We start from the raw sequence: 20,960 nt of genomic DNA, 5'->3' as shown, positions 1-20,960 counted from the left end.
CCGCAAGGGATGGTGGGCTGCGCCCCCTGCAACTAGCAATGGCAACTGGACCTGGAGCTGACCTGCGCCCTCCACAACTAAGATTGAAAGGACAACAACTTGACGTGGAAAAAAGTCCTGGAAGTACACACTGTTCCCCAATAAAGTCCCGTTCCCCTTCCCCAATAAAATCTTTTAAAAAAAAAATAAAGTTCTGGGGAAAGAGAGACTATAGGTAATCAGCTGTGCTGTCAAGATTTTAACAGACACTTAAAAAGAAAAGTACAATGTTTAAATGGAACGCTGAAGGCCCCATATCCTATCATTGGCACAAGTGATCTAAAACGTCCTAACAAAGTCACCATCTACCCCTACTATACCTTCATTTGTAAAAAAAAAAAAAAAAAAAGACAATAGCCCAATTTTGAATCTTCATAGCAGCTCTCACAGGAGTATTGTACTCTCCTTTGCTCATTACAATCCCTGAAAGACAGGCAATTTTCTGTGCTCCCAACTGAGTCAGGGCTACATGTTCTCTGCTGTCTTTGCAGCTAATGAGTACAACCAAATGCCTGTTTCCTCAAGGTACTTATGGCACCCAGTGGCCCTATGAGTCTCTGAGATGTGTGTGTGTATGTACATTTTCCTTAATAGTTAATACATTCACAATGTACAAAATGCAAGTTATAAAAAGATTTATGAGTTACTCTCCCCTCTACTGAATCTCACAGCCACCGAGTGCCTTCTGCCTCCCCTCCTTGACACTCCCCACTCATATACTTCTCATAGACAATGTAATACTTCAGAAACATTACCAAAAAATTACCATAATCCTACCCCACTCATTTATTTCAAATCCTCGAATATAGTCATTCCTCCGTATTCACCGGTTCTGCATTCACAGATTCAACCAACTGTGAATCAAAAATATTCAGAAAGAAATGTTACATTGTTGCCGATGTGTACTCCGTAGTTAGGTCTGAAACGGTTGTCTGTACTGAAGGCATACAGATTTTTTGGGGGGTCAAAATTCCTAAACAATACAGTATAACTATTTACATGGTATTAGATATTATAAGTAATCTAGAGATGATCTAAAGTATATGGGAAGATTGTGTACATTATATGCAAATGCTATGCCATTTTACATAATCCCCAGCCTAGGGCTGACTGTTGATGTATATTTTATACAAAGTTGTGATTAGGGGGAATAAGCCATAAAATAGTTTGCTTTTATTTTCATTTAGCAGTAGGAATACACTTTTAAGATATATAAATTGATCCCTTGGGTAGAGTCCCTTTCAAAGTTCAGAGGAAGGAAACAAACACTTTAAAAGTGCTTAGAAACTTGGTAGGATAGAGTTGCTTCTGGGTCAATGCTCCAGTCGGGACTTGAAAACCAAGATAAAATATAAATACCATCTTTTTACTTCAGAGAATCGCTGAAGTAAAAGCAGATTGGAGGGCATACAATTCTAAAGGAGGGAGGATCCTAACAGGGTGAGCTGACAATTTGCAGCAGCTTTTTCCCTGGGGCATTTGCTGATTCTGGACTTGAGCAAGAGGCTAAGAATCCAAGCATTGCCCAGGGGGTTGCAGGTGGGGAACAGAGCTTAATGGTCTCACACTGTTGGAGGAACAAAGTTGGGAACCAGAGGAGCTTTAAACACAGAACTCATTTTCTTCTCAAGATGTTTACCAAATTCTGAAGCTGTGTAGGGACAGAGGCTATAAAAAGCTAAGCCTCAAATCTCTGAAAAGCAAAATGGAATTGTAGGAATGGTGCTGATGATTAGAATTCAGGACCTGCCAGGGGTGTGGGGACTCATGAACACACAGAACTTTCAGTTGAAAGCTCAGGAGGGCCCCTTTTTAGGAACAAGATGAAACAGTTTAACCGAGGCTTATCAAAATCTCAGTGCAGCTTCAAACCATCTAGTCCTTGAGTGGATAAAGATGATCAGACTCCATTCCATCTGCCTAGCAGAGGCGAGAGTGGAAAAAAAATAAATCTAGAAAGACTACAACTTCTTATATACAATTTCCGAATCTAATAAAAATCACTAGCAAGTCAAGAGATAGGTCCCCATTATTTAAAACTAGAGTAAAAGTAGGAAATAGAAACAGGTGATCCAAATGTTGGAGAAAGCAAAGTAGGAGTTTAAAGTGTGATTGATGTGCTCCAGAAATAGAAGGAAACAGGCAGGAATTAGATAAAATACTTAAAATTTACCTAGGGATTTCTACTAATGGCTGCATTACATCCTATGGGAATGAGCCCTCCACAAATAACCACTGTAAAATCTGGACATAATATAAAAATACCCCAGCTACTTGAAGACACTGGAGAATGAAGCGAAGCAAAAGTCTGATGGACGTCCACACTCAACCAGAGGAGAATCCTGCAGACAAAGTTCCCCGTTTTTTGTTGTTTCTGATTTGGTAGCAGGCAGGCAAAGTGGTATGTAGGATATGCTGGTGGAAAATCACAGCACCAGAGTACAGAGCCAGGACAACTCAAGCCACTGGAGAGAAGGCTGAGAATCTCAGAAAGGAAAGAGCCAGAGAGGGTGGGATCCCCAAAGTCTGTGTGCCCACATCTCTGTCCACACGTGCAATTCAGCCTCAAGGTAACTCCGCTAAAGACAAGACATAAACTCAGACTGGAGCTGCCATCCAATAAGTGGTTTGCGTTGTGTATCCAACCAAGCTAATTGCCTGATAAAATGTTAGGTTGGTGCAAAAGTAATTGCGGGTTAAAAGGTTAAAAATAACTGTAATTACTTTCGCACCAACCTAATAAAGGAACCTTCACTCTTGGGAGACAAATAATAGAAACCAGAGTCTCCACAATTTATCATTCAAAACTGGCACTAACACTGAGGTGATCCTGATATTGGTATTAACAGACAGGATGTTAAGGCAGCAGTGAAAATATGTTCTCAGTGAATAAAAAGATAGGCAACCTCAGTGTAAAAACAAATGACTTTGGAAAAACAGAAACCCTGGAAATAAAAATTACAATAGCTGAACAATTTTAAATGGATGGATTTAACACCCAAAAAGGAGATAATAGAACAAGTCAAGACCAACAGAAATTACCCAAGCTGGAGAACAGAGGGGGAAAAAAGATTTTGAAAAAGTCTCATGACTAGTTAAATAATATCAGTCCGACATACATGTAATTGGAGTCCTAGAAAGCAAAGAGAACAAATAGGGCAGAAAAAAATATTTGAAGAAACAGTAGCCACAAGTTTGATGAAAGACAGAAATTCACAGATTTAAGACACTCCACAAACCCACCTTGATAAACAAAGAAAGGCCACACATAGGCACATCAAATTATTGAAAGCTAAAGATGAAGAGCAAATCTTGAAAGCAGCAAGAGAAAAACAACACACCACACACAACAATTAACAGCTGACTTCTCACTAGAAGGCCATAAGAGAGTAAAACAATACCTGTAAAATGCTAAAAGAAAAAGGTCAACTCAGAATTCTATATTCACCAAAAATATACTTCAAGAATGAAATTGAAATAAAGACATTTCAGATAAAAGAAAACTAAAAATTAGTTGCCAACAATGCTACACTATAAGAAATGCTAAAGGGATTCTTTGACTTGAAAGGAAATGATAAAAGATCGAAATTCAGACCCTCAGAAAGGAATGGAGCACATCAGAAATCATATCTGGGTAAACATAAAGACTATTTTTAATTTTTTCTTTTTCTCCTATTAATAATGTCTTTATAATACAAATGAATGTAGAATGCAATTTTTTTTTCAAGTAACACAGACTACTGACCCATATATATCATATGCTGGGCCATAAAACAATTCTCCCCAAACTTAAAAATAAACTTAAATAAATGTAAAAGAATAAAGAGTATGTTCTTGAACAACAGAATTGAGAAATCAGTAACAATAAAATAGTGAGGTGGTTCAGTGTAGGTCCCACCAGGAGACAAACTACACAGTAATTTAAACATGGCACATTTAATACAAAGAATCATTAAATTATTATGGGAGAAACTACAAGATGTACTCTAAAAAGGTACACGAGGGCTGAGGGAAAGTAACTGAGGAAGGACAAACTTGGCAGGGTCCACTACCCCAAGGCAGGGGGTTCAGACCTCACTGTAGCCGATGGGGTGGTGGACAAGTTCGTTGGTCTGCCCGGCAGTTGCCAGGCAAGAAACAGCCTTCTGGGAGGCAGGCAAACAGAGGCTGGTGGGCAGGTGTGCACGAGTGTAGAGACACCACCTACAGGCACCAGGCCCAGAGCACACACTCCCCACATTAAGACTCTCCAGGGCACAGGTGAGCCAAGACGTGTGGGCAGGGGTACCAAGAGAGTTGGAGTGCCCTGCGTGCATGACACCTGGAGCGTGTGATGTTCACACAGGATACGGAGGGCTATGGGAATCAACCCTCTGGGGAGAAGAGCCAAGGTTGATGAGCAGACACTGGGGGGAGCTGGGGCACTGCTGTGGGCACACGGTGCCCATGCCTGGAGGGCTTTAGGGGAAAAAGTCCAGGGCATAGGTAAACAAAGCTGAGGGGGCAGGTGCACAGAGTTAGGGAGTTGCCACGGGTGCAAGGCCTAGAGTATCAGTATCCATGACAGGAGGACCAAAGCTAAGTGGTCCAGGTCTGTAAGGTTGCCGAGGGAATGTCAGCTCTTGGCGTGCAGCTGGAGCACAGCAACACCTGAGGTCCCCAATGTCCCCGTGCACTGCTGATAGATATGGTGCTGGAGCAAGGAAAAGTAAACCAAAACTCACTGGAGCCTGGAAGACAAGTCCTTTCCTTCCATGTCCCTCCAGTGCCCTCTACTGACAAAGCTCGCCATCATGCTCGAGGCAAGGGAGACGGGCTTCTAGTCCAGTCCATTATGGCAGAACAGGGACTGAAGGTGAATGTGGAGCTAAGAGGCAAAAAATAGGTAACAGAGTCCATCTTTTTGGCTCCTCAGCTTTCATATGCACCGTTCTACACATATTTGGACTTCCCTAGTAGTTAAATTCCTACCAACAAGATGTGTCCATCCTTCTTAAAAGTGACATCATCACCTTTCCCCCAACTGAGAAGACACATATAAATTACTTTCTCCAGGTTCAAGGAATTGCTTCTGCTCCTTCCCGTTTATGCCTAGAAGTAAGAAGTACTGCTCCACCTCCACCCCAACTAGCTAGGAGTACACAGCACTATCCTTAAAGGTTAGTCACCTGCTCAAATTATCTGGTTTGAGTGTGCCATCTGTTTCCTGTCCTACTCTGACTGACACCGGGCTAACATTCAGGCAGCCTAAGTCCACGCAAAACCCTTTTCCCTTCTACTCCCCTGCGGGCAGTAACACACGTTTATTGCTCCAAATCGTATTCAGGCTTCAAAATCCAGTTTACAGACCATCTCTTGGAAAGCTGTCTCAATTCCCTCCAGGAGTACTTTGTTCTCTGAACTCCCCCCGCATGTTACGGGTCACGTGGTGATCTCGTTTCATCGTCACACCTTCTGATCTGGTGCCTTCTAACTACCTAACACCAAAGCACAGAAATCCCCAACCCCCCTAAAAGACGGCCTGCTGGAGAACTGGCCCCAAAACCCCACCCCGCACTTGCAGAACACTGTCGCGCGCACCGTTACTCCTTTTCAGACCATTGTCAGAAGAGACTCGTGGGACTAGGGCCTATTTGCCAATCTTGTGGTCACATTGCCACAACTGGCCACTTCTGCCAACGCACTGTAACCTGGGGGTGGGGGAGCCCGAGTCTCCCTTGCACCGGGGTTCTGTGGGCGACGGCAACCGTTCTCCCCAAGTCTAGACGAGCCAAAATCCCAGCGTAGGGCGTTTGCGGCCCGCTCCCCTTCTTGCGCACGCGTGCACGGCACCCAGACCGCCCCGGCCCCATTAACCATTGAGTGCCGCGGGCGGGCAGAGGGGCCGGAAGCCGCAGCCGCTCTGTCCGCCGCTTCCGGCAGCACCTCGTTGCTCCAGAAGTGGCTGTAGCCGCGTATGCAGTTTCCATGGGGACTGACGATGGCGCCGCGAGGTGAGACTCCGGAGGTGTGTGAGTCGCTGGTCCTGATCCCTTCAGTCCCCCTGCTCCCCTCTCCCCGAGGTCGGTCTAAACCCTCCATTCTCGGGTGTTAGGGACATGACTTCTCACTGTGCAAAGCGGGGTTTTGCAGTCCCACTTACCCTGAGTGCCTGAAGGTCTGGAGGTGAGGATCTCAAATACCCTCAAATCCTTGGCTGGGCTTTTCTAGGCCGGTTCGAAGATGAATTTGCTGTGTCACCTCGAAGAAGCCAGCGTTAGTCTCTGTGCCCCAACTTCTCTTCCCAAATAGTAACGGGGTTACATCTTAGAGGGGCCTTGACTTTCACCTCCTAAGCTGAGTCGTGGGGAAAGAGAACTGAAGGAAGCCCTCGCCACATCCTACACACACACACACACACACACACACACACCACCACCACCACCACCACCACCACACACCCCCCACCCTCATTATCAGCAACCAGAAATGCCCGAAGTGGCCCTTCCCACTGGCTGCGACCTCGTGTATTCCCCAAGTCAGACACAGAACCATTCAAAGAACAGATTGAACTGCCCTCCTGCCCATTCGTGTTTTCTGTGCTCCGTTATCCTTTCAGGTAAACGGTTGTCCTCCACCCCCCTGGAAATCCTATTCTTTCTGAACGGGTGGTATTATGCTACCTATTTCCTGCTGGAGCTCTTCATATTTCTTTATAAAGGTAAGCTTGACTACCCTTGCGCCCCCCAGACCCCATCCCTTCCTCACTTCAGCCCAGAGGCAGCTCCCACCAGGAGTCTTCCTATTTTTCATTATTTTCTGCGGCTTCTCTTCACTGCAAGGTAGAAGTCTCATCATCAGATGGCTTCCTTGGGAAGGATTCAGTAGGAAGCCTCTCAGCAAGACTTTCTTGAGTTTGGGAAATGTGGGCTTCTCCCCTGTCAACTCTCTTTGTGCACTCTACTTTAAGCCCATTGGTGACCCTCAGAACCATCCAGCCTGTGTACCCATGTACATCTGACCATTTTGGAGAATGGAATCCCCACTGACTTTTGTAGTTAGGAGTAAAAGCCCATAATAATGAGCCTGCCTCTAACAGCCATGGTAGTCGCACTCTGAGTTAAGGTACCTGCAGCAGGTTAACGGATCCTGCTCACGTCTTACTAACCAGCTCATGGAAAGCTGATAAGAGTCTTGTCTTCTCTATTCCCAAGTGTGTGGGAGTTCTTGTGGGTGCTGGTAGAGATTGTTTGCAAACTGTTGCTTTTGTTTCGACAGGTCTCCTGCTACCATATCCAACAGCCAATCTAGTTCTGGATGTGGTAATGCTCCTCCTGTATCTTGGGATTGAAGCAATTCGACTATTTTTTGGTGAGTGTTGTCCAGAGACTATTTCCATTTCTTATGAGCTGAGCTGGTATCTGTAACTTGATTAACAAGAGAAAGTATATAACCTAGGCTGACAATAAGAGATTGGATCTGCTGGCATATCCCGTTACTCCCTTTCTGAAGTTTCCAACTACTGTATATTTTGGGTCAGGATTTACCTGTGTGTTGCTCTGTAGGGCTAGAGGTGGGCAGTAGCATGAGATATTAGATAGTTTCTTTCCAGTTACGTAAATACAAGAGTGCCTGCTTCCTCTCAGTGGTTTGCTTGGCAGAATAGGTTCAGTTGTAACTCCATGTCCAGGGCAATATATGCCTGCACAAATCGTCACTAAGGTCTCCTCCAGACAAGGATTTCTTTAGGACGTTTTACTCGTGTATCTCCAGAAATACAGAGCAAATCTCTCATGAGTTAGACTATCTCATCTCTGAGAACAGTGTTAAAACATAAACAGAAGTGCTCGCTTTGGCAGCACATGTACTAAAATTGGAACGATACAGAGAAGATTAGCATGGCCCCTGCGCAAGGATGACATGCAAAATCATGAAGTGTTCCATATTTTTGTGGAGTACAGCATAGGGAATAAAGTCAATGGAATTGTAACAGCTATACACGATATCAGAGGGGTAGCAGATTAGGGAAGGGGGTTATCACTTTGTGAGGGGTGTAAATGTTTAACTATTACATTGTTTTGTACACCTGAAACTAAAAACAAACAAACAAAAATAATACTTGCAACACATGACAAAGGATAAAATAAAGCAGGCTCACATAAATCATTAAGGAAAGACAACCTAATTTTAAAAATTTGTAAAGGACACTAATAGGCAGTTCACGAAAGAATAATTATAGAGGACCAATAAACATGACAAAATGCACAAACTCTCTAATAAAAAGTAAGTTGAAACAACAAGAGAACACTTTCACCCATCAGATTAAAAATATTTTCAATACCCAGTATGAGAATGGGCATGAGGAACAGGTCTCTATAGTCCCACACTCCTGTGGATATTTATATTCCCAGATTTGGGGAATATAAATTAGTACAGTAGTACCTTGGTTTTCGAACGTCTCTGTTGACGAACATTTCAGTTTACGAATACCATATACCCAGAAGTAAATGCTTCGGTGTTTGAACACGCCTTGGAAGTCGAACTGTCGTGTGGCTTCCACTGAATGCAAGATCCTGAGGCCTAGCTGTCGACTGTTTTCGAACGTTTCAGAACTCGAACAGTCTTCCGGAATGGATTACGTTCGAAAACAGAGGTACCATGGTACATCTTTTTTGCTAATAGTTTTACCATGTAAAATTTGTATTCTTAGACCTAACAATTTCACTTCTAAAACTGAAAAAAAAATCCACAGATACGGAAAGGTATCTACGTGAGAATGTTTATTTGCACATATTTTGTAATACTGAAACATTAGAGACAACGTAAACATCTATCAATACAGGATTAATTAAATAAATTATGGGATTGGTTCAGTGAAATCGTTTGTAGCCATTAAAAAAGAATAGGGTAGTTATGTGTGGAAAGATGTCTAACTTACGTTAAATGGGAAAAAGTAAGTTGCAAAATAGTATTAGAGTTATGATTCCATTTTTGTAATAACAAATAGTAATATGTGAGTATACACATTAAAAAATCTGAAACAATATACATCTTATAATAGTTATCTCCAAGGGTTGAACATGGGTTTTTCGGTTTATATTTTCTAAAATTATTTTCTATATATTGGTTGAAAAGTTTTCAGTGATATGTTATTTTATAATTGAAAAAACTCCCTCACCCCCAATAAAGATCCCATCGTCCCTTGAATGGGAGCCAGGCTGGAAGCAGAATCTTTGGAGTGAATGACTTCAATCCCAAACCCCTCCAAAGCCTCTAACTTTTAGCACAGTGGGACCCCATTTGTCAATCTGCACATCCCGTTCAGAATCATTTGCTCTGCCTTGCCAATCCATGACATCTCACCCACCTGTCCTCTGAGGCCAGGGAAAGCGGGCCACTTGGAGGTGACTCCATGGGCTGTGTCTGACAGGTACAAAGGGAAACCTCTGCCAACGAAAGATGCCACTTGCTATTAGTGTGGCCTTGACCTTCCCATCTGCCATGATGGCCTCCTATTACCTGCTGCTGCAGACCTACGTGCTCCGCCTGGAAGCCATCATGAACGGCATCTTGCTCTTCTTCTGTGGCTCAGAGCTGCTGCTTGACGTGCTCACCCTGGCCGCTTTCTCCAGGTACTGCTGCTGCTACCGTCACCTGAGGGTTGCGTTCCTGTCCCATCCCAGGGAGGGAGTCATTGTTCTTCTGAAGACTGAGGGGTCTGGAGGACTTTCAAGGGGGAAAAGGGTGTCTGTGGGACTGCCTTTCCCATTTAGGATAGATAGTTACCCACTTAGGGAAGATATTCTCCTTGTTCTTTGGGGCCAGGAGGCTTGGAATATAGAGCAGTTCAGGTCAGCTGCTCGTTTACTGGTCTTTTAACATTTTCTTTCTTTCTTTCTTTCTTTCTGCCATCAGTATGGACAGGATTTGAAATACAAAAATTTCAGCCAGCAGCCCTCATGGCTGAGACCACTCGCACTTCTGGTACTTTGGCCACACCAGTGAGAAATGGTGGGTCAAGTTGTCCTGGGAAAAGTTGCCACTTTTCCTCAGCACAGACATTTGGGCAACAAACTGAGCAAAGGCCCCTGGGCACCATCTTCTAAACAGGACCATCAGCCTGAGAGATTCTTCTGTACGTCAGTATAGGGAGGGGCAAGGCTGTCCCTTCCTGGCCCCTCTCAGAACCAATTCCCTGCTGACCTCAAGTTCTCCTCTTTGATCATCGTGGCCAGATCATCTTGTGTGGACCATGTAGGCTCCTTGGGCTTCCGGCAGGACCTGAGCCACATACTCCTGTACGTGCTGTGCCACACCTGTCACACATGAGCACGGAGAGCCCCAGGATGGTGTGCTCCGGGTGATGCAAAAGCCTCTTATCCCATTCTTCAGAGACAGGAGCTCCAGAACTTTTTTAGTAGCTCATAGTGTTATTTTTCTACTCTCATCATGAAACAAACATTATTTTATAATAAATATGTATTTTCTGTCGTGCAGCCTTTTCCTTATGGCACTTGTCCCTGGAAATTCATCCACTCCTAGAGAAGGTAGAGACTATCCCAGCGGTTTGTTCTCGGGCTGTGCTTAGTGGGCCAGTATGGACACAAAGACAGCAATAAAGGTGTCCCACTGATTTTCTTCCCCCCGTTCCAGCATGAATTAATTCCTGAAGGCACTGCCAACTTCTGTAACTTCTTCAGGTCTGTCATTCTGCAAAGACTGCTTATATTCTTCACCTCTGCCCCAAAGCCAGCGTCTTGTCCCTTGTTCCTTTTACAGGTAATTCCTCCTACAGCTCCTTTCCAGGGTGAGGTGTAATTAGAAGAAGCATATTCTAAACTTACCAAAATTTGTTGGTCATTTAAAATTTCTTAACATGAAAGGAACACATTTTTTTTTTTTAAGCGGGAGAAATGTTGCCCTAGATGAGTATATTGCCTTCTTCAAGTAACCATCTTTACAATTTTCTCATCTTGCTTGTCGTGGCCCCTTTTTTAGCCCCAAGAAGCCACCAGGAGCCATGACAGAATCCACTTTAGGAAACCTTGAATCACATGGCCCTTCTGTCAGGAGAATCCTAGAATATATGCTCTTACTCAAAGTAAAAAGTAAGTGACCTTTAAGCAATCCATGCTGTTTTTAACTCTGCTTATTTCCTGTGATCAGGCTTATCCTCATCCTAGGCAGGTCTCCATTGTCTGATGCAATGATGCTTTTTCTTGTTTTCTATCCCTTTTGTGTCCTTGCCTCCTACCTGCTTTCGGGGGGGGGGGTCTATCCAAAAACCATAGATAGGTCTAATCAACCATGAAACAGTATCAAAAACTCCAATAGCAACGTCCCTGATATTGCAACCACAAACCTCATTAATACGCTGATTTTTCTGTTGCTTCTCGCACTGCTTCTTTCTGTAACCCTGCTTTAAAGAAATCACTGGCATTAAACTGGAAAGGAACCCATTCTCCATAGCCTCCCTTTTTCATTTAGATGTTCAGTGGTTAAGGTCACCCTCCCAGCAACACAGATGAATGGAAGGCTCAGCTGGAAGTTTAGAAGTGGCTTATAATTCAAAGGGACCATAAAGATCAACTTAAATCTCATTCTTCACTTGGAAGTAACATAGCCAAGTATACAACTGGTTACTAACAGTTGGAACTAGAAACCTTATCTTATGAGTCAGTCTGGATTAAGTAAATTTCATTACTAAACAGGTACCACTTGACGAAGAGAATGGTTAAAAATGGGGAGAGTAGAACATAAGTGCTCGCACTTACTTCATGATTATCTGGAAGCTTAAGGCATTGTTTCCTGTGGATGACTCTATAAATGTTTCTTCTTCCTGATGCTCATTGGAGCCACGTGTGCAGATGCAGTCAGTTACACCAGAGCAGAACATCATGCAACAGAAACTGAGGCAGCAGAGGAGAATCTGTGGTTAGTCTTCCCGTGTTAACGTGGTCAGAGGCTATACTCACTGTGTGCCATGGAAGGCACTTTATTGCTCAGACCTGCAGGCACCAGCATTCTGGGCAGTGGGAAGGACCGAGCAAAGGAGCAGGCCCTGGTCACACGAGCTGGCAGAGGCCTGCTCAGATATTCACACTCATGGCTACAACTGCCAAGTGACTGGCCGGCCATCTCTGGTGGCTGAGGTCTGTCTGGCCCTATTCAGGAAGCACTTAGGACACACAGACTCAGGTTTCTGGCTCTGTACCATGGCAACAACTTGTAGGCCAGTAGTGTCCAAGCTGCGGCCTGCGGGCCTACTGCGGCCCATGATCCATTGTTAATTGGCCCGCAGCAAATTCCAAAAATATATTTAGTTTACTTAAATAAACCAGGTGAGGCAATACGTACTTCACCTCGAGTGAGTGGCCCGGCTGTTTGTGTATTTTACCGCATATGGCCCTTGGTGAAAAATACTGAAAAAAGTTTGGACACCCCTGTTGTAGGCTAACGTTCATCCAGTGCCTGGCAGAGTATACTTAATCCACACGATCCAGAGGCGAAAGAAAATTGACTCAGATGTTAATCAACTCATGTGTCCAAAGGCATTCAGCTTAGTTACGAGTTGGGATTTGAACCTAGAGGTACCCCAAAGTTAGTCCCTTTCCACACCACTATGGTACCTCCTAGAGGAAACGAGACTATTTACTTCTCTAAAATAGTAGTCCTCACACTTTATACATTATCTTGGGGCATAAAAAGTACATGTCTAGACTTTCCAGAGATTGATGCAGCACAGAACTGGCGTTTTAGCAAGCATGGCCGATAAACGAGATACAGGTGACCACGGACCTCAACTTTAGACACCGATTGAAATTGTGAGAGGCACTGCACTCCCAACTATTTTTTTCCCTTCAAGTTTCACATCATCATAGACCCACTCTAGGCAATTTCCCTTCTACGAAAGGTTGTTTTTACACAAATTTTGCCTTTACTGGTCCCAATACACATTTCATATTATCTAGTCTCTGGTTCATCTTTTTATCAGGTAACTTTTTGTTCACCTTTTCAAAAAAGCCAGCTTTCTGGAGTCCCAAGATCACTTCTGCTTTCTAATCTGTACTTCCTCATATCTAGATAGTTCAGTTTCCAAAACATGTTCCCATTTCTCTCTTCAAATGTTCTTTAACATCCCTGTGTGGAAGGCAGAACAGCTCCCACTGGTGTCTCACAGATGCGACAGGTTCCGCTGGCTTGCCGTGGGTGGATGGACTGATGAAGTAGGTAGGCAGCAGCTGCACCTTCTAACTCGTCGCAGAGTATTCTTCCCTTCTTGAACTTATGGCATTGGAACTGAACTATACAAGGTAGGACATTTATTCTGAGGAGAAATCTTAAGAATCTTGACGAGTAAAGGATGACTTGGAATTCTTGAACCAGGCTGTTTAGGAAGCTAAGGAGAAACGCTTAACCTCACGGGGCACTTCTAAAGGTTTGCACTTAGAGGTCTGCTAGGTGTTCCACAGGTCCGTGTCATCGGTGCGCAGCCTCCAGCGAAGAGGAGTTTCACTACCGTCCCGCAGCCTCTGCATCATCAGCCCATGCCCATGCCCCAGACACCTCAACAAATCTATTCAATGCAGAATCCATAAAACAGCTCACACCCCATTTATTATTTAAAAATATTTTGTTACAAAAGGAAAAAAATACAATGCAGTATAAAAGATTGACAGCGTCATCAAGTTTATTACACAATTTTCAACCTATCAGAAAGACAAACAAATCACCGACAACAGGGGGACAGGACCTTGGCCTTTTGGGGGGGGGGTTTCCTTTTGCTATCAGGAAATAAAACTAAAAATGTGTCATTGAGTAAAAACAAAACAAAAATGGGGAGAAAAAAATTCTCCAGGTAAACGGCTTTTCTGGTATTCTATATATATTTTTCCCTTAAACTGTCTCCTTACTTGGTTTTCTCTACATTTTAAAAAGACACCCGGAGCTGCTCTCGAGGGTAAGCACATCACTTAACACTTGGCCAGTTGGGCAGGGTGCCATGTTTGAAGTGGAGGTGGGGATGGGGTTGGGAACAGGGGGAAGAGCTACAAACCCACAGCCTCTGTCCCAAGGGAACGTGCCTCTCCAACCCTGGGGGAACTCCCTCAGTGACTGATTAAGGGCAATGTCAGAAACGTGCAGGAAACAGAGGAAGGGTTCAGTCCAACTCAGTCTCTCCCGCTGAGCCAGAAGGGTCTCCAACGACCCTACATCTGACAAGTCTCACCTCACATGCCACGTCTCTTCTCACATTAGCTGTCACATGCCCTGTAGATGAATGCACAAGCAGCATCCATTGCCCCATGCGTACTGTAGGACCTGTTGCTGCTTCTTCCTCCAACAACCACATCACAATGTGGGTTATGGGAAAAGTAATTCCAATGCCTGTGTGGAAAATGGCCCCCAGAGTGGTGGTCCTTAGAACTCTGAGTTGAGCTCATTCCAGTCCGACTCCACTTCTTCCCTGCTCCTTAGCAGAGGCAGAAAGTACCTCCAGGCAGAGCAAGGGAGCTATTAAGTCAATAGTCAAAAGGGGGAAAGACACCAAATTGGTGCCTCTGACGTCTACTACTAGTGCTAGGTTACCCCACAATAAGTAAAAGTATGTACCTGCGGGATGCAAGCCCACGCTTACATCAAACCTGACAGAAGAAAAGCCTGTGGAAGTAGGTTGTATCCTGCCCACCTTGCCTCCTTCCCTAGTCCTGGTACTTCACAAGGGTTCTTCAGTGCTGAGGTCCTATGTCCCCACCCTCCCAATGGCAGTACCTTCCTCTAAAACAAGGAAGCAGCCTCCTTGGGGGAAGGGCTCCACTTGTGAATCGGCAAAGCCCCAGGGAAAGGGAACACCTAGTAGAGCTGGTTCTTGCAAGAGGCAACCAAGCACGAAGCAGCAGAGGGGGGTAACTGGCTCTGCCGGGCTCCCCAGCAGAAAGCAACTTCATGGGCCTTCTCTGCTTAGGAGGGGCAAGCCCACTGAGGCAACTGGGCAGCAGAGAGCTGGAAGGGGTCAGCCCTCTGGGAGGTCAGGGAAACTAACCGTCAATATGTAAGAGGGAAAAGCAAGAATAACAGAAGCTTTCCGTAAGGTAATTTCTTTTCTCGCGGTCCCCCCTCAAAGGGCTGGGAAGGTAAAGGAGTTAAACAAAGAAGTGGTATGTTAGCAAGGGGTTTGGACCCTCTTCGCCCCATCAAACCTAGTGCTGCGGGCAGGACCCTGGGCATATTTTGGCACACCCAGTCATTCTCCTAGATAGATCTCAAACAGAGGATCCATTTTCTTTGGGAAGGAAGTCTTCCCATCATCCTCACCACGGAACTGCTCCTGGAGAATCAGAAACTCATATACGTTTCCTTGGACAAAGCACCATTCTCTATGGAGACCAGGGGCCTGGACAAATTTTCTTCCTGTCTGCTACCCACCCCCCCCACCACCACACAAAGTCTTTAGGTTCTTTCCTCTGGCAAACGGAGGTGTGGGGTAGGGAGGGCTGCCAAGAAGTCTTCAATCCTACAGGGCAGAGGGGATTCCCTGGGTGTCTGGAGGGGGTTAAGGATTTAGAGGAAAGGGAAGGGGTGGAGCGGCCTCCGTCCTTTAGTCCTGATCAAGGTGAGGAGATGCAAGTCCATTAAAAAAACATTTGCTTCCAACCAGACTCCTGTAATGAGAACATCAAAAAAGAAGAAGAGAATACAAATTAGAGGTTACTTTCTGATTAACAGGGGCTTAAGTGAATTACACTGGCATTTTCTAAAGTTATAACCTATGAAGTAGGGGATGTAGACAGAGAGAGAATACAAGCCTGGGAAAGTAAAAGAAAGAAAGCAGGATTGTCTGGGAGTGTCTGGCACTGTGAGTAGTGAGGGGAATGGTTGGAGGGAAAGCTACAGTGAGCAGAGAGAAAAAAGCAGTGACATCATACTTTAGGGCGGGAAAACACAGACAATGAAATGAGGTCTCGAAGCAGTTTGACTGAAAAGGAGACTTTGGCTGGAAAAGTATGCAAACTGCAACATTTCAGGAAAAGTTGCTATAAGGGAACAAGGTGAGTTTAAATACTATTTCATAAAATCTGTTCTGAACAAGTCATAGCTTACCTTAAGGGGAGGGGGAAAATCTGGAAATGGGAGGTACAATGGTGAGAAAACACGTGCACATAACCAAATCCATTAATCCAAAACATCCAAGAGGCCCTGGCCGGAAGCATGCACTTACACAGGAAACTCCTAAACCTTTCTCTTCTTTTAAAGAAGCCCTGGTTAAACCAGGTTCCAAACAGCATTCTTATGAGTACATGTGTGTGCACACATACACACAGAGCCAGAGATGTTCTAAGTTATACTAAAACTCAAGAGATTTTAAGTCTTTTCCCAGATGACAGCTGTGGGTGGGGACCAAGTACACTAACACCAAGCTGGTGAAGACGCAGTGGAGCTGATCGTCTGGCTACGTCTTATTTTCGGGGAAACGGTCAAAGCACAGTTAAGAACTTTCGCTGAACAGAAGGCACTGTTAAACCACTTGTCACATCTCTACCCAACTTAAGGTCCCCAGTTCACTCAGCCCTTGTTCTATTGTTGCGACATCAATCTGTGGGGGGTGATTTGGTTAGATTGACCGTATAAAATAGAATGAACAGCTAAATGGGAAAAGGGGGATTAAATACAGGTTTAGGATTTCTACTAATGCCCAACTGGCAATACAGCCTGTACACAAATGCTCACCCTTTATTTATGCACTTCTGTAACCTGGAGGAGCTAGCCAAGAAAAAACACCAAGAAAAAGCGAAAAAGCTGTGTGATCCTTCCACATTCCGAAATGGCATTATTTTAGCGTGGGATCCTCAGACTCGGTTATGGCCTCTGCCTGCTGGCCTCCCTAAACACCTATTAGGCAGGCAGGCATGTGTCTCACTTTCTATAAGGAAAACTGACGCCCTTAGCGCCTTCTCAATTTCACACCAGTTAGGGTTCTGAATCTTCACACTGGATCAAAAGGGAGCAGAAAGCTCAGTTTTCATTGGACCAGGATGTTAGGAATAAGGTGAGAATGACTGTATTTCAAGTAGGGTAAGGTCATAAAATAATGAGACAATAGCCAAGAACAACAAAAAGTAAAAACCACCAATTATTTAAGAATACCCTCAAACTCCAAAGCACATGTGCATATACCCTGAAAGAGTTGTACTTTGGGAACCGGTCCTAAGAAACAAGACAGAGGGTAACTAGTGCATCAAGAGAAATAAACTATAGCACCCAATTCTTAAAGGTTCTGGCTACATTTTGTAGTAATGTCTGAATGCAGACAGAAGCCAAAGGCTCCTACAGTGGACCAGACTTCAGGCCCCAGAGGCGGTGCCTATCCTGAGGAAAGGGTGGACAAAAACGATTACTGATCTCTATTGCTGACTCTGGACAGAACACTCATTCACACAATAGGAATAGTATTTTCTAACTGAAAGGTATTGTCCATAGAGCTTACAATGTTCTTAAGATAAATGAGGCCCATGCACCAACTCCCTAACTTGAAATCTCCTAAGTTACAACTTGGTAACTGTAGATGGAATTAAAAGTCTTTAGGATGAGAATGCGAGAAATTGACATTTTTAGGGTGTCTGATTCAGTTCTTTTGAATAAAATTATTATTCGAACGGAATAACCAACACAGGAAAAATTAGGGACTTGAAAAACCTGCCTTGCAATTCATCTTCCTCATCTTATCATAGGCCTGCATCAGCCAAACGACTGTCTGGAAGTACTAGGTCACAGGATTTTTCAGTTATCCAAATTGAATCATCCTCACAATGTAAGAAACAGTTCCATTTTACAGGTAGAAGAAATGAAGCAAAATGACAGCAGAAGTCTCAGATTCAGATGTTCAATCCCCAATGTACTAATGATCAGAGGACCCCACAATTTTTCTGCCAAAGGCTGTTACAAGCAAAGCCACCAGGAACGGTGACATGCAGTTACGTGTTCTAACTACTCCAGTGAATGCGGCCCCAGAGACTATAACTTGTACTCTGCGTGGACCAAGTGACATCTCCCTGGTCACTCTTGTCCTCGTCAGCTCCAAAGGACACAATGTGGACTGCAGTACTGGGCAAGGCTGGTGACACCAGACCCACAAGCAACACTAGCAACTGCGCTAGCTCCAATACGAGAAGCGAAATGCTGCTATGCTGCAGAAGGAATGAGACCAGATCAAAGACCCTCTAACGCCTACCCTCCTACCCACTCCAGAGACTGAATTGGGCCAGAGCTGTTTGTGGGCTTTACCTCCCCTGGGGGCTGCTTTTCCGATACGTGGGCACCTCCCAAAACTCACCCTGTTGCAAAACCTAGAAGTATCTAGAACCCACAGCCTAACTGGTGATTTTATGTGGGGTATCCTAAATTTCAACGTCAAGCACTCTAAGATTTTCTGGAATGAATGGTTTAAGAACAGAGAAGGGAGGCGGGTAAAAAATGTTACTTTTCATTTTTCCACTTTTCTGCCACCTACGGAAGATGACGCAACTCCCAGCTGTAATTCTGCTTAAGTTAATGCCAAACAACACAGTAGAGGGCAATACTCCTTTCTTATCTGTTAGTAGGTTGTCACTAAACAAAATACTGCAGTTTTCCAACTGTTTACAGTCCAGCTACTGCTCGAAGACTTCAGGTGATAGGGAGGGTTTCCGTTCTTCAACAAATCGTCCATCTACCCACCCCAAAAATACTAACCAGAACCATTCCTACCCTTCACCTTCCTTCTCAATTACGATATGTCAGCATATAACCAGGACATCATCATGCACTTGATGTGAAACCACAAAATTGAGAAGAGACCCCAACGTCACCTGGATCACACAGCACCCTTCAGGAACCACAAACAGACCGTCCTAGCCAGAGTCTAAACTACGCTTAAAGACCTCCATAGAAACAGAGTCAACAACCATTCTTGCTTTCTTACATACTAGAAAGATCTGCTGGAAGCTTTCTTTAAGTTGGATTGCCGAGCTGCTGGGACGTAACCTAGAGCCCGTCTGAGAATGAAAACAACAGAGCTGGAGCCCCTGGATCCAGCAAAGCCTAACTCAATTTTTCAATTACCTGAGTTAATATGCTCCCCGCCCCACAACTCTCCTGCTTTTGTTTTGCTTTTAAAAAAATTAATTTGCTGCCAGTAAGCTTTTTTTCCAAAACAAATATATCCTTCCATTGAAGTTTCCTGCACACCGTTTCTCATGCTATTAAAGACATTGTTTTTTCAGATCAGCCTTCTCCTCTGACTAAAGTACCCTGATTTTCAAAATCTTTTTAATAGCTTTAAGTCTTAAAATTATTAATGTTGCACCTTGAAAATGAACAAGTAGGCAATGGTCTTGAATTTCTGTCTTGGTCAATTTTCTCACTTTTTAACTTGAAAGTTTGGTGGATTTAAAATATAACAAAAATGATCACGTGGCTATCACTTACTGAGAACTTACTATGTGACAGGTTACTACGAGTACCTATGGATTATCTCACTGAACACTCAACCATCTAATGAGACAGCTGCTTTCATTATCCGTTTACAAAGTGAGGAGCTGAGGAGCAGAAGTGGTGCAGCTGGAGTGGCTGGATTCACATTGGCACTTGCCCTCAGCCATCGTGCCCTGCTATCTCAGACACCAGGGGAAAGCAGCCAAGACACAAACAAAAATAGCTTAATCTCAGGTCCATCTCATGGGAAGAATCCTGACAAACAAGCAGAAAATCTGCCCTCCTGAATTTTCAGTTACTGAAATCAAAAGTCCTCCCATCCCCTTTATTTGCTTCAAAAAGAGAGAAAAATCTTCACTATCAGTAATTTTTCTTTCATAAAAGATCAGCCACCAGCCAGGAATGGGGCTTTATCCCACCTTTCTCAGTGATGCCGGTCCCGTTCTCTATCCCGGTGTCTCTCGTGCTCTCGGTTCCTTTCTTGGAAATAATCATCATGCCGATCTTCATTGTGAAGCAGGTCCCGGTGCCTCCTGCTGCTCTCTCGGGACCGGCTAGGTGACCTCTCTCGGGACCGATGTCTTTTCCTATTAGAAAGATCCTTCAGCCTCACTCAAAGGGCCTATCACCTTCTTTGCTAAAGTGTTACGTTTTGGTGTCTTATAGTTAGTCTAAATCAGCCTTCCACTACTCTATGGTGGACCCACTGTCTGAATATGTTAGCTCTTGAAGACTAGTCTTTTCTGGGAAACTAAGAAGTTAAATGTGTTGGGATCTTACCAATGTATCAGGCACAGTGCTAAGAGCTTTACGTGCATTATCTCACCTAATCTTTACAACAGGTCTGTAAGATCAGTACTACCATTGTCCTTTTCAAAAAATGAGATAAATGAGGCTTGGAAAGTTGAGTAATTCCATACTCAAGGTCATACAGGTAATCAGGAGCAGAACTGGGATTCAAACCCAAGCATGTGTGGCTCCAAAGCCCATGTTCTTAGCTATACCAGTTTGTCTTCTTGCTAAATAAGCCCACTGCCTCACCTAACACAGATTCCAGACATTACATTTATCAATGTAAATGTTTGGTTAATCTCTTCCCCTTGAAGACATGAGGGCTAAGTCTGCTCTTTCAGCGAGGCCCTGCCAGATACCCTGGGCTCCTTTCTGCCCCCTGCCAATCCCGGGAAGCGTGCTGCTCAGGGGTGGGAGGCTGCTGAAGCAATCAACTTACCTGGACGAGCTCCCGCTGGCACCCACACTGTAGGACTTGGCTTCAATGCCATGAAGACAGTCCTTAAGAGAGGAGACGAGGACACGGCAACGCTCATCATTGGCGACCCGGGACTGTTTGATAACAGCAATGGCTGTGAGCAGCGTCTCAATCGCGTCACTGTAATCCCCTGACAGGGGATGGATGGGAAAGGCCAACGATGAGCAGAGGCAGTAAAGGAACTGGACCAAAGGAGAACTCA

At 44.4% G+C, this 20,960-nt stretch overlaps 2 protein-coding genes across 11 annotated transcripts in view; one reads left to right on the top strand and one right to left on the bottom strand.

Moving 5' to 3' along the window:
- The first annotated feature begins 5,963 nt into the window (after window positions 1-5,963).
- TMEM216 (transmembrane protein 216) lies at window positions 5,964-10,513 on the top strand. Of its 5 annotated transcripts, XM_081064335.1 has the most exons (5): window positions 5,971-6,032; window positions 6,638-6,739; window positions 7,297-7,389; window positions 9,449-9,650; window positions 9,934-10,513. In XM_081064335.1, the coding sequence occupies exons 1-5, from the start codon at window positions 5,996-5,998 to the stop codon at window positions 9,947-9,949; spliced, it is 450 nt and encodes a 149-aa protein (XP_080920461.1). In that variant the 5' UTR covers window positions 5,971-5,995; the 3' UTR covers window positions 9,950-10,513. The 5 variants fall into 5 exon arrangements, with proteins under 5 accessions (XP_080920458.1, XP_080920460.1, XP_080920461.1 ...); XM_081064332.1 differs by lacking the exon at window positions 9,934-10,513 and having other exon boundaries at window positions 5,964-6,032; window positions 9,449-9,903; XM_081064334.1 differs by lacking the exon at window positions 9,934-10,513 and having other exon boundaries at window positions 5,965-6,046; window positions 9,449-9,903.
- Window positions 10,514-13,681: 3,168 nt separating this feature from the next.
- Window positions 13,682-20,960, bottom strand: part of CPSF7 (cleavage and polyadenylation specific factor 7) — a 21,773-nt gene continuing 14,494 nt past the window's right edge. For all 6 annotated transcript variants that reach the window (XM_081064316.1, XM_081064319.1, XM_081064320.1 and 3 more), the window contains 3 exons: window positions 20,720-20,888; window positions 19,908-20,075; window positions 13,682-15,680 (listed from right to left, as the gene is read on the bottom strand). In XM_081064316.1, coding sequence (XP_080920442.1) covers window positions 19,913-20,075; window positions 20,720-20,888 — 332 coding nt within the window. In that variant the 3' untranslated portion in view covers window positions 13,682-15,680; window positions 19,908-19,912. The remainder of the gene's footprint in view (window positions 15,681-19,907; window positions 20,076-20,719; window positions 20,889-20,960) is intronic.

The sequence above is a fragment of the Rhinolophus hipposideros genome (genome assembly GCF_964194185.1).
Source record: "Rhinolophus hipposideros genome assembly, chromosome: 10".
In the NCBI taxonomy this organism is placed as follows: domain Eukaryota; kingdom Metazoa; phylum Chordata; class Mammalia; order Chiroptera; family Rhinolophidae; genus Rhinolophus; species Rhinolophus hipposideros.
The sequence above is the reverse complement of the archived record's forward strand: the minus strand, read 5'-3'. Positions and strand labels throughout refer to the sequence as shown.

What these genes read in the sequence shown, in the direction of transcription:
- TMEM216 (XM_081064336.1), top strand. Translation starts at nt 6,508, where the DNA reads ATGCCCGAAGTGGCCCTTCCCACTGGCTGCGACCTCGTGTATTCCCCA. An exon ending in CTTCATATTTCTTTATAAAG is followed by an intron (nt 6,740 to 7,296) that starts GTAAGCTTGACT and finishes TTGTTTCGACAG; the next exon opens with GTCTCCTGCTACCATATCCA. An exon ending in AGCAATTCGACTATTTTTTG is followed by an intron (nt 7,390 to 9,448) that starts GTGAGTGTTGTC and finishes TGTGTCTGACAG; the next exon opens with GTACAAAGGGAAACCTCTGC.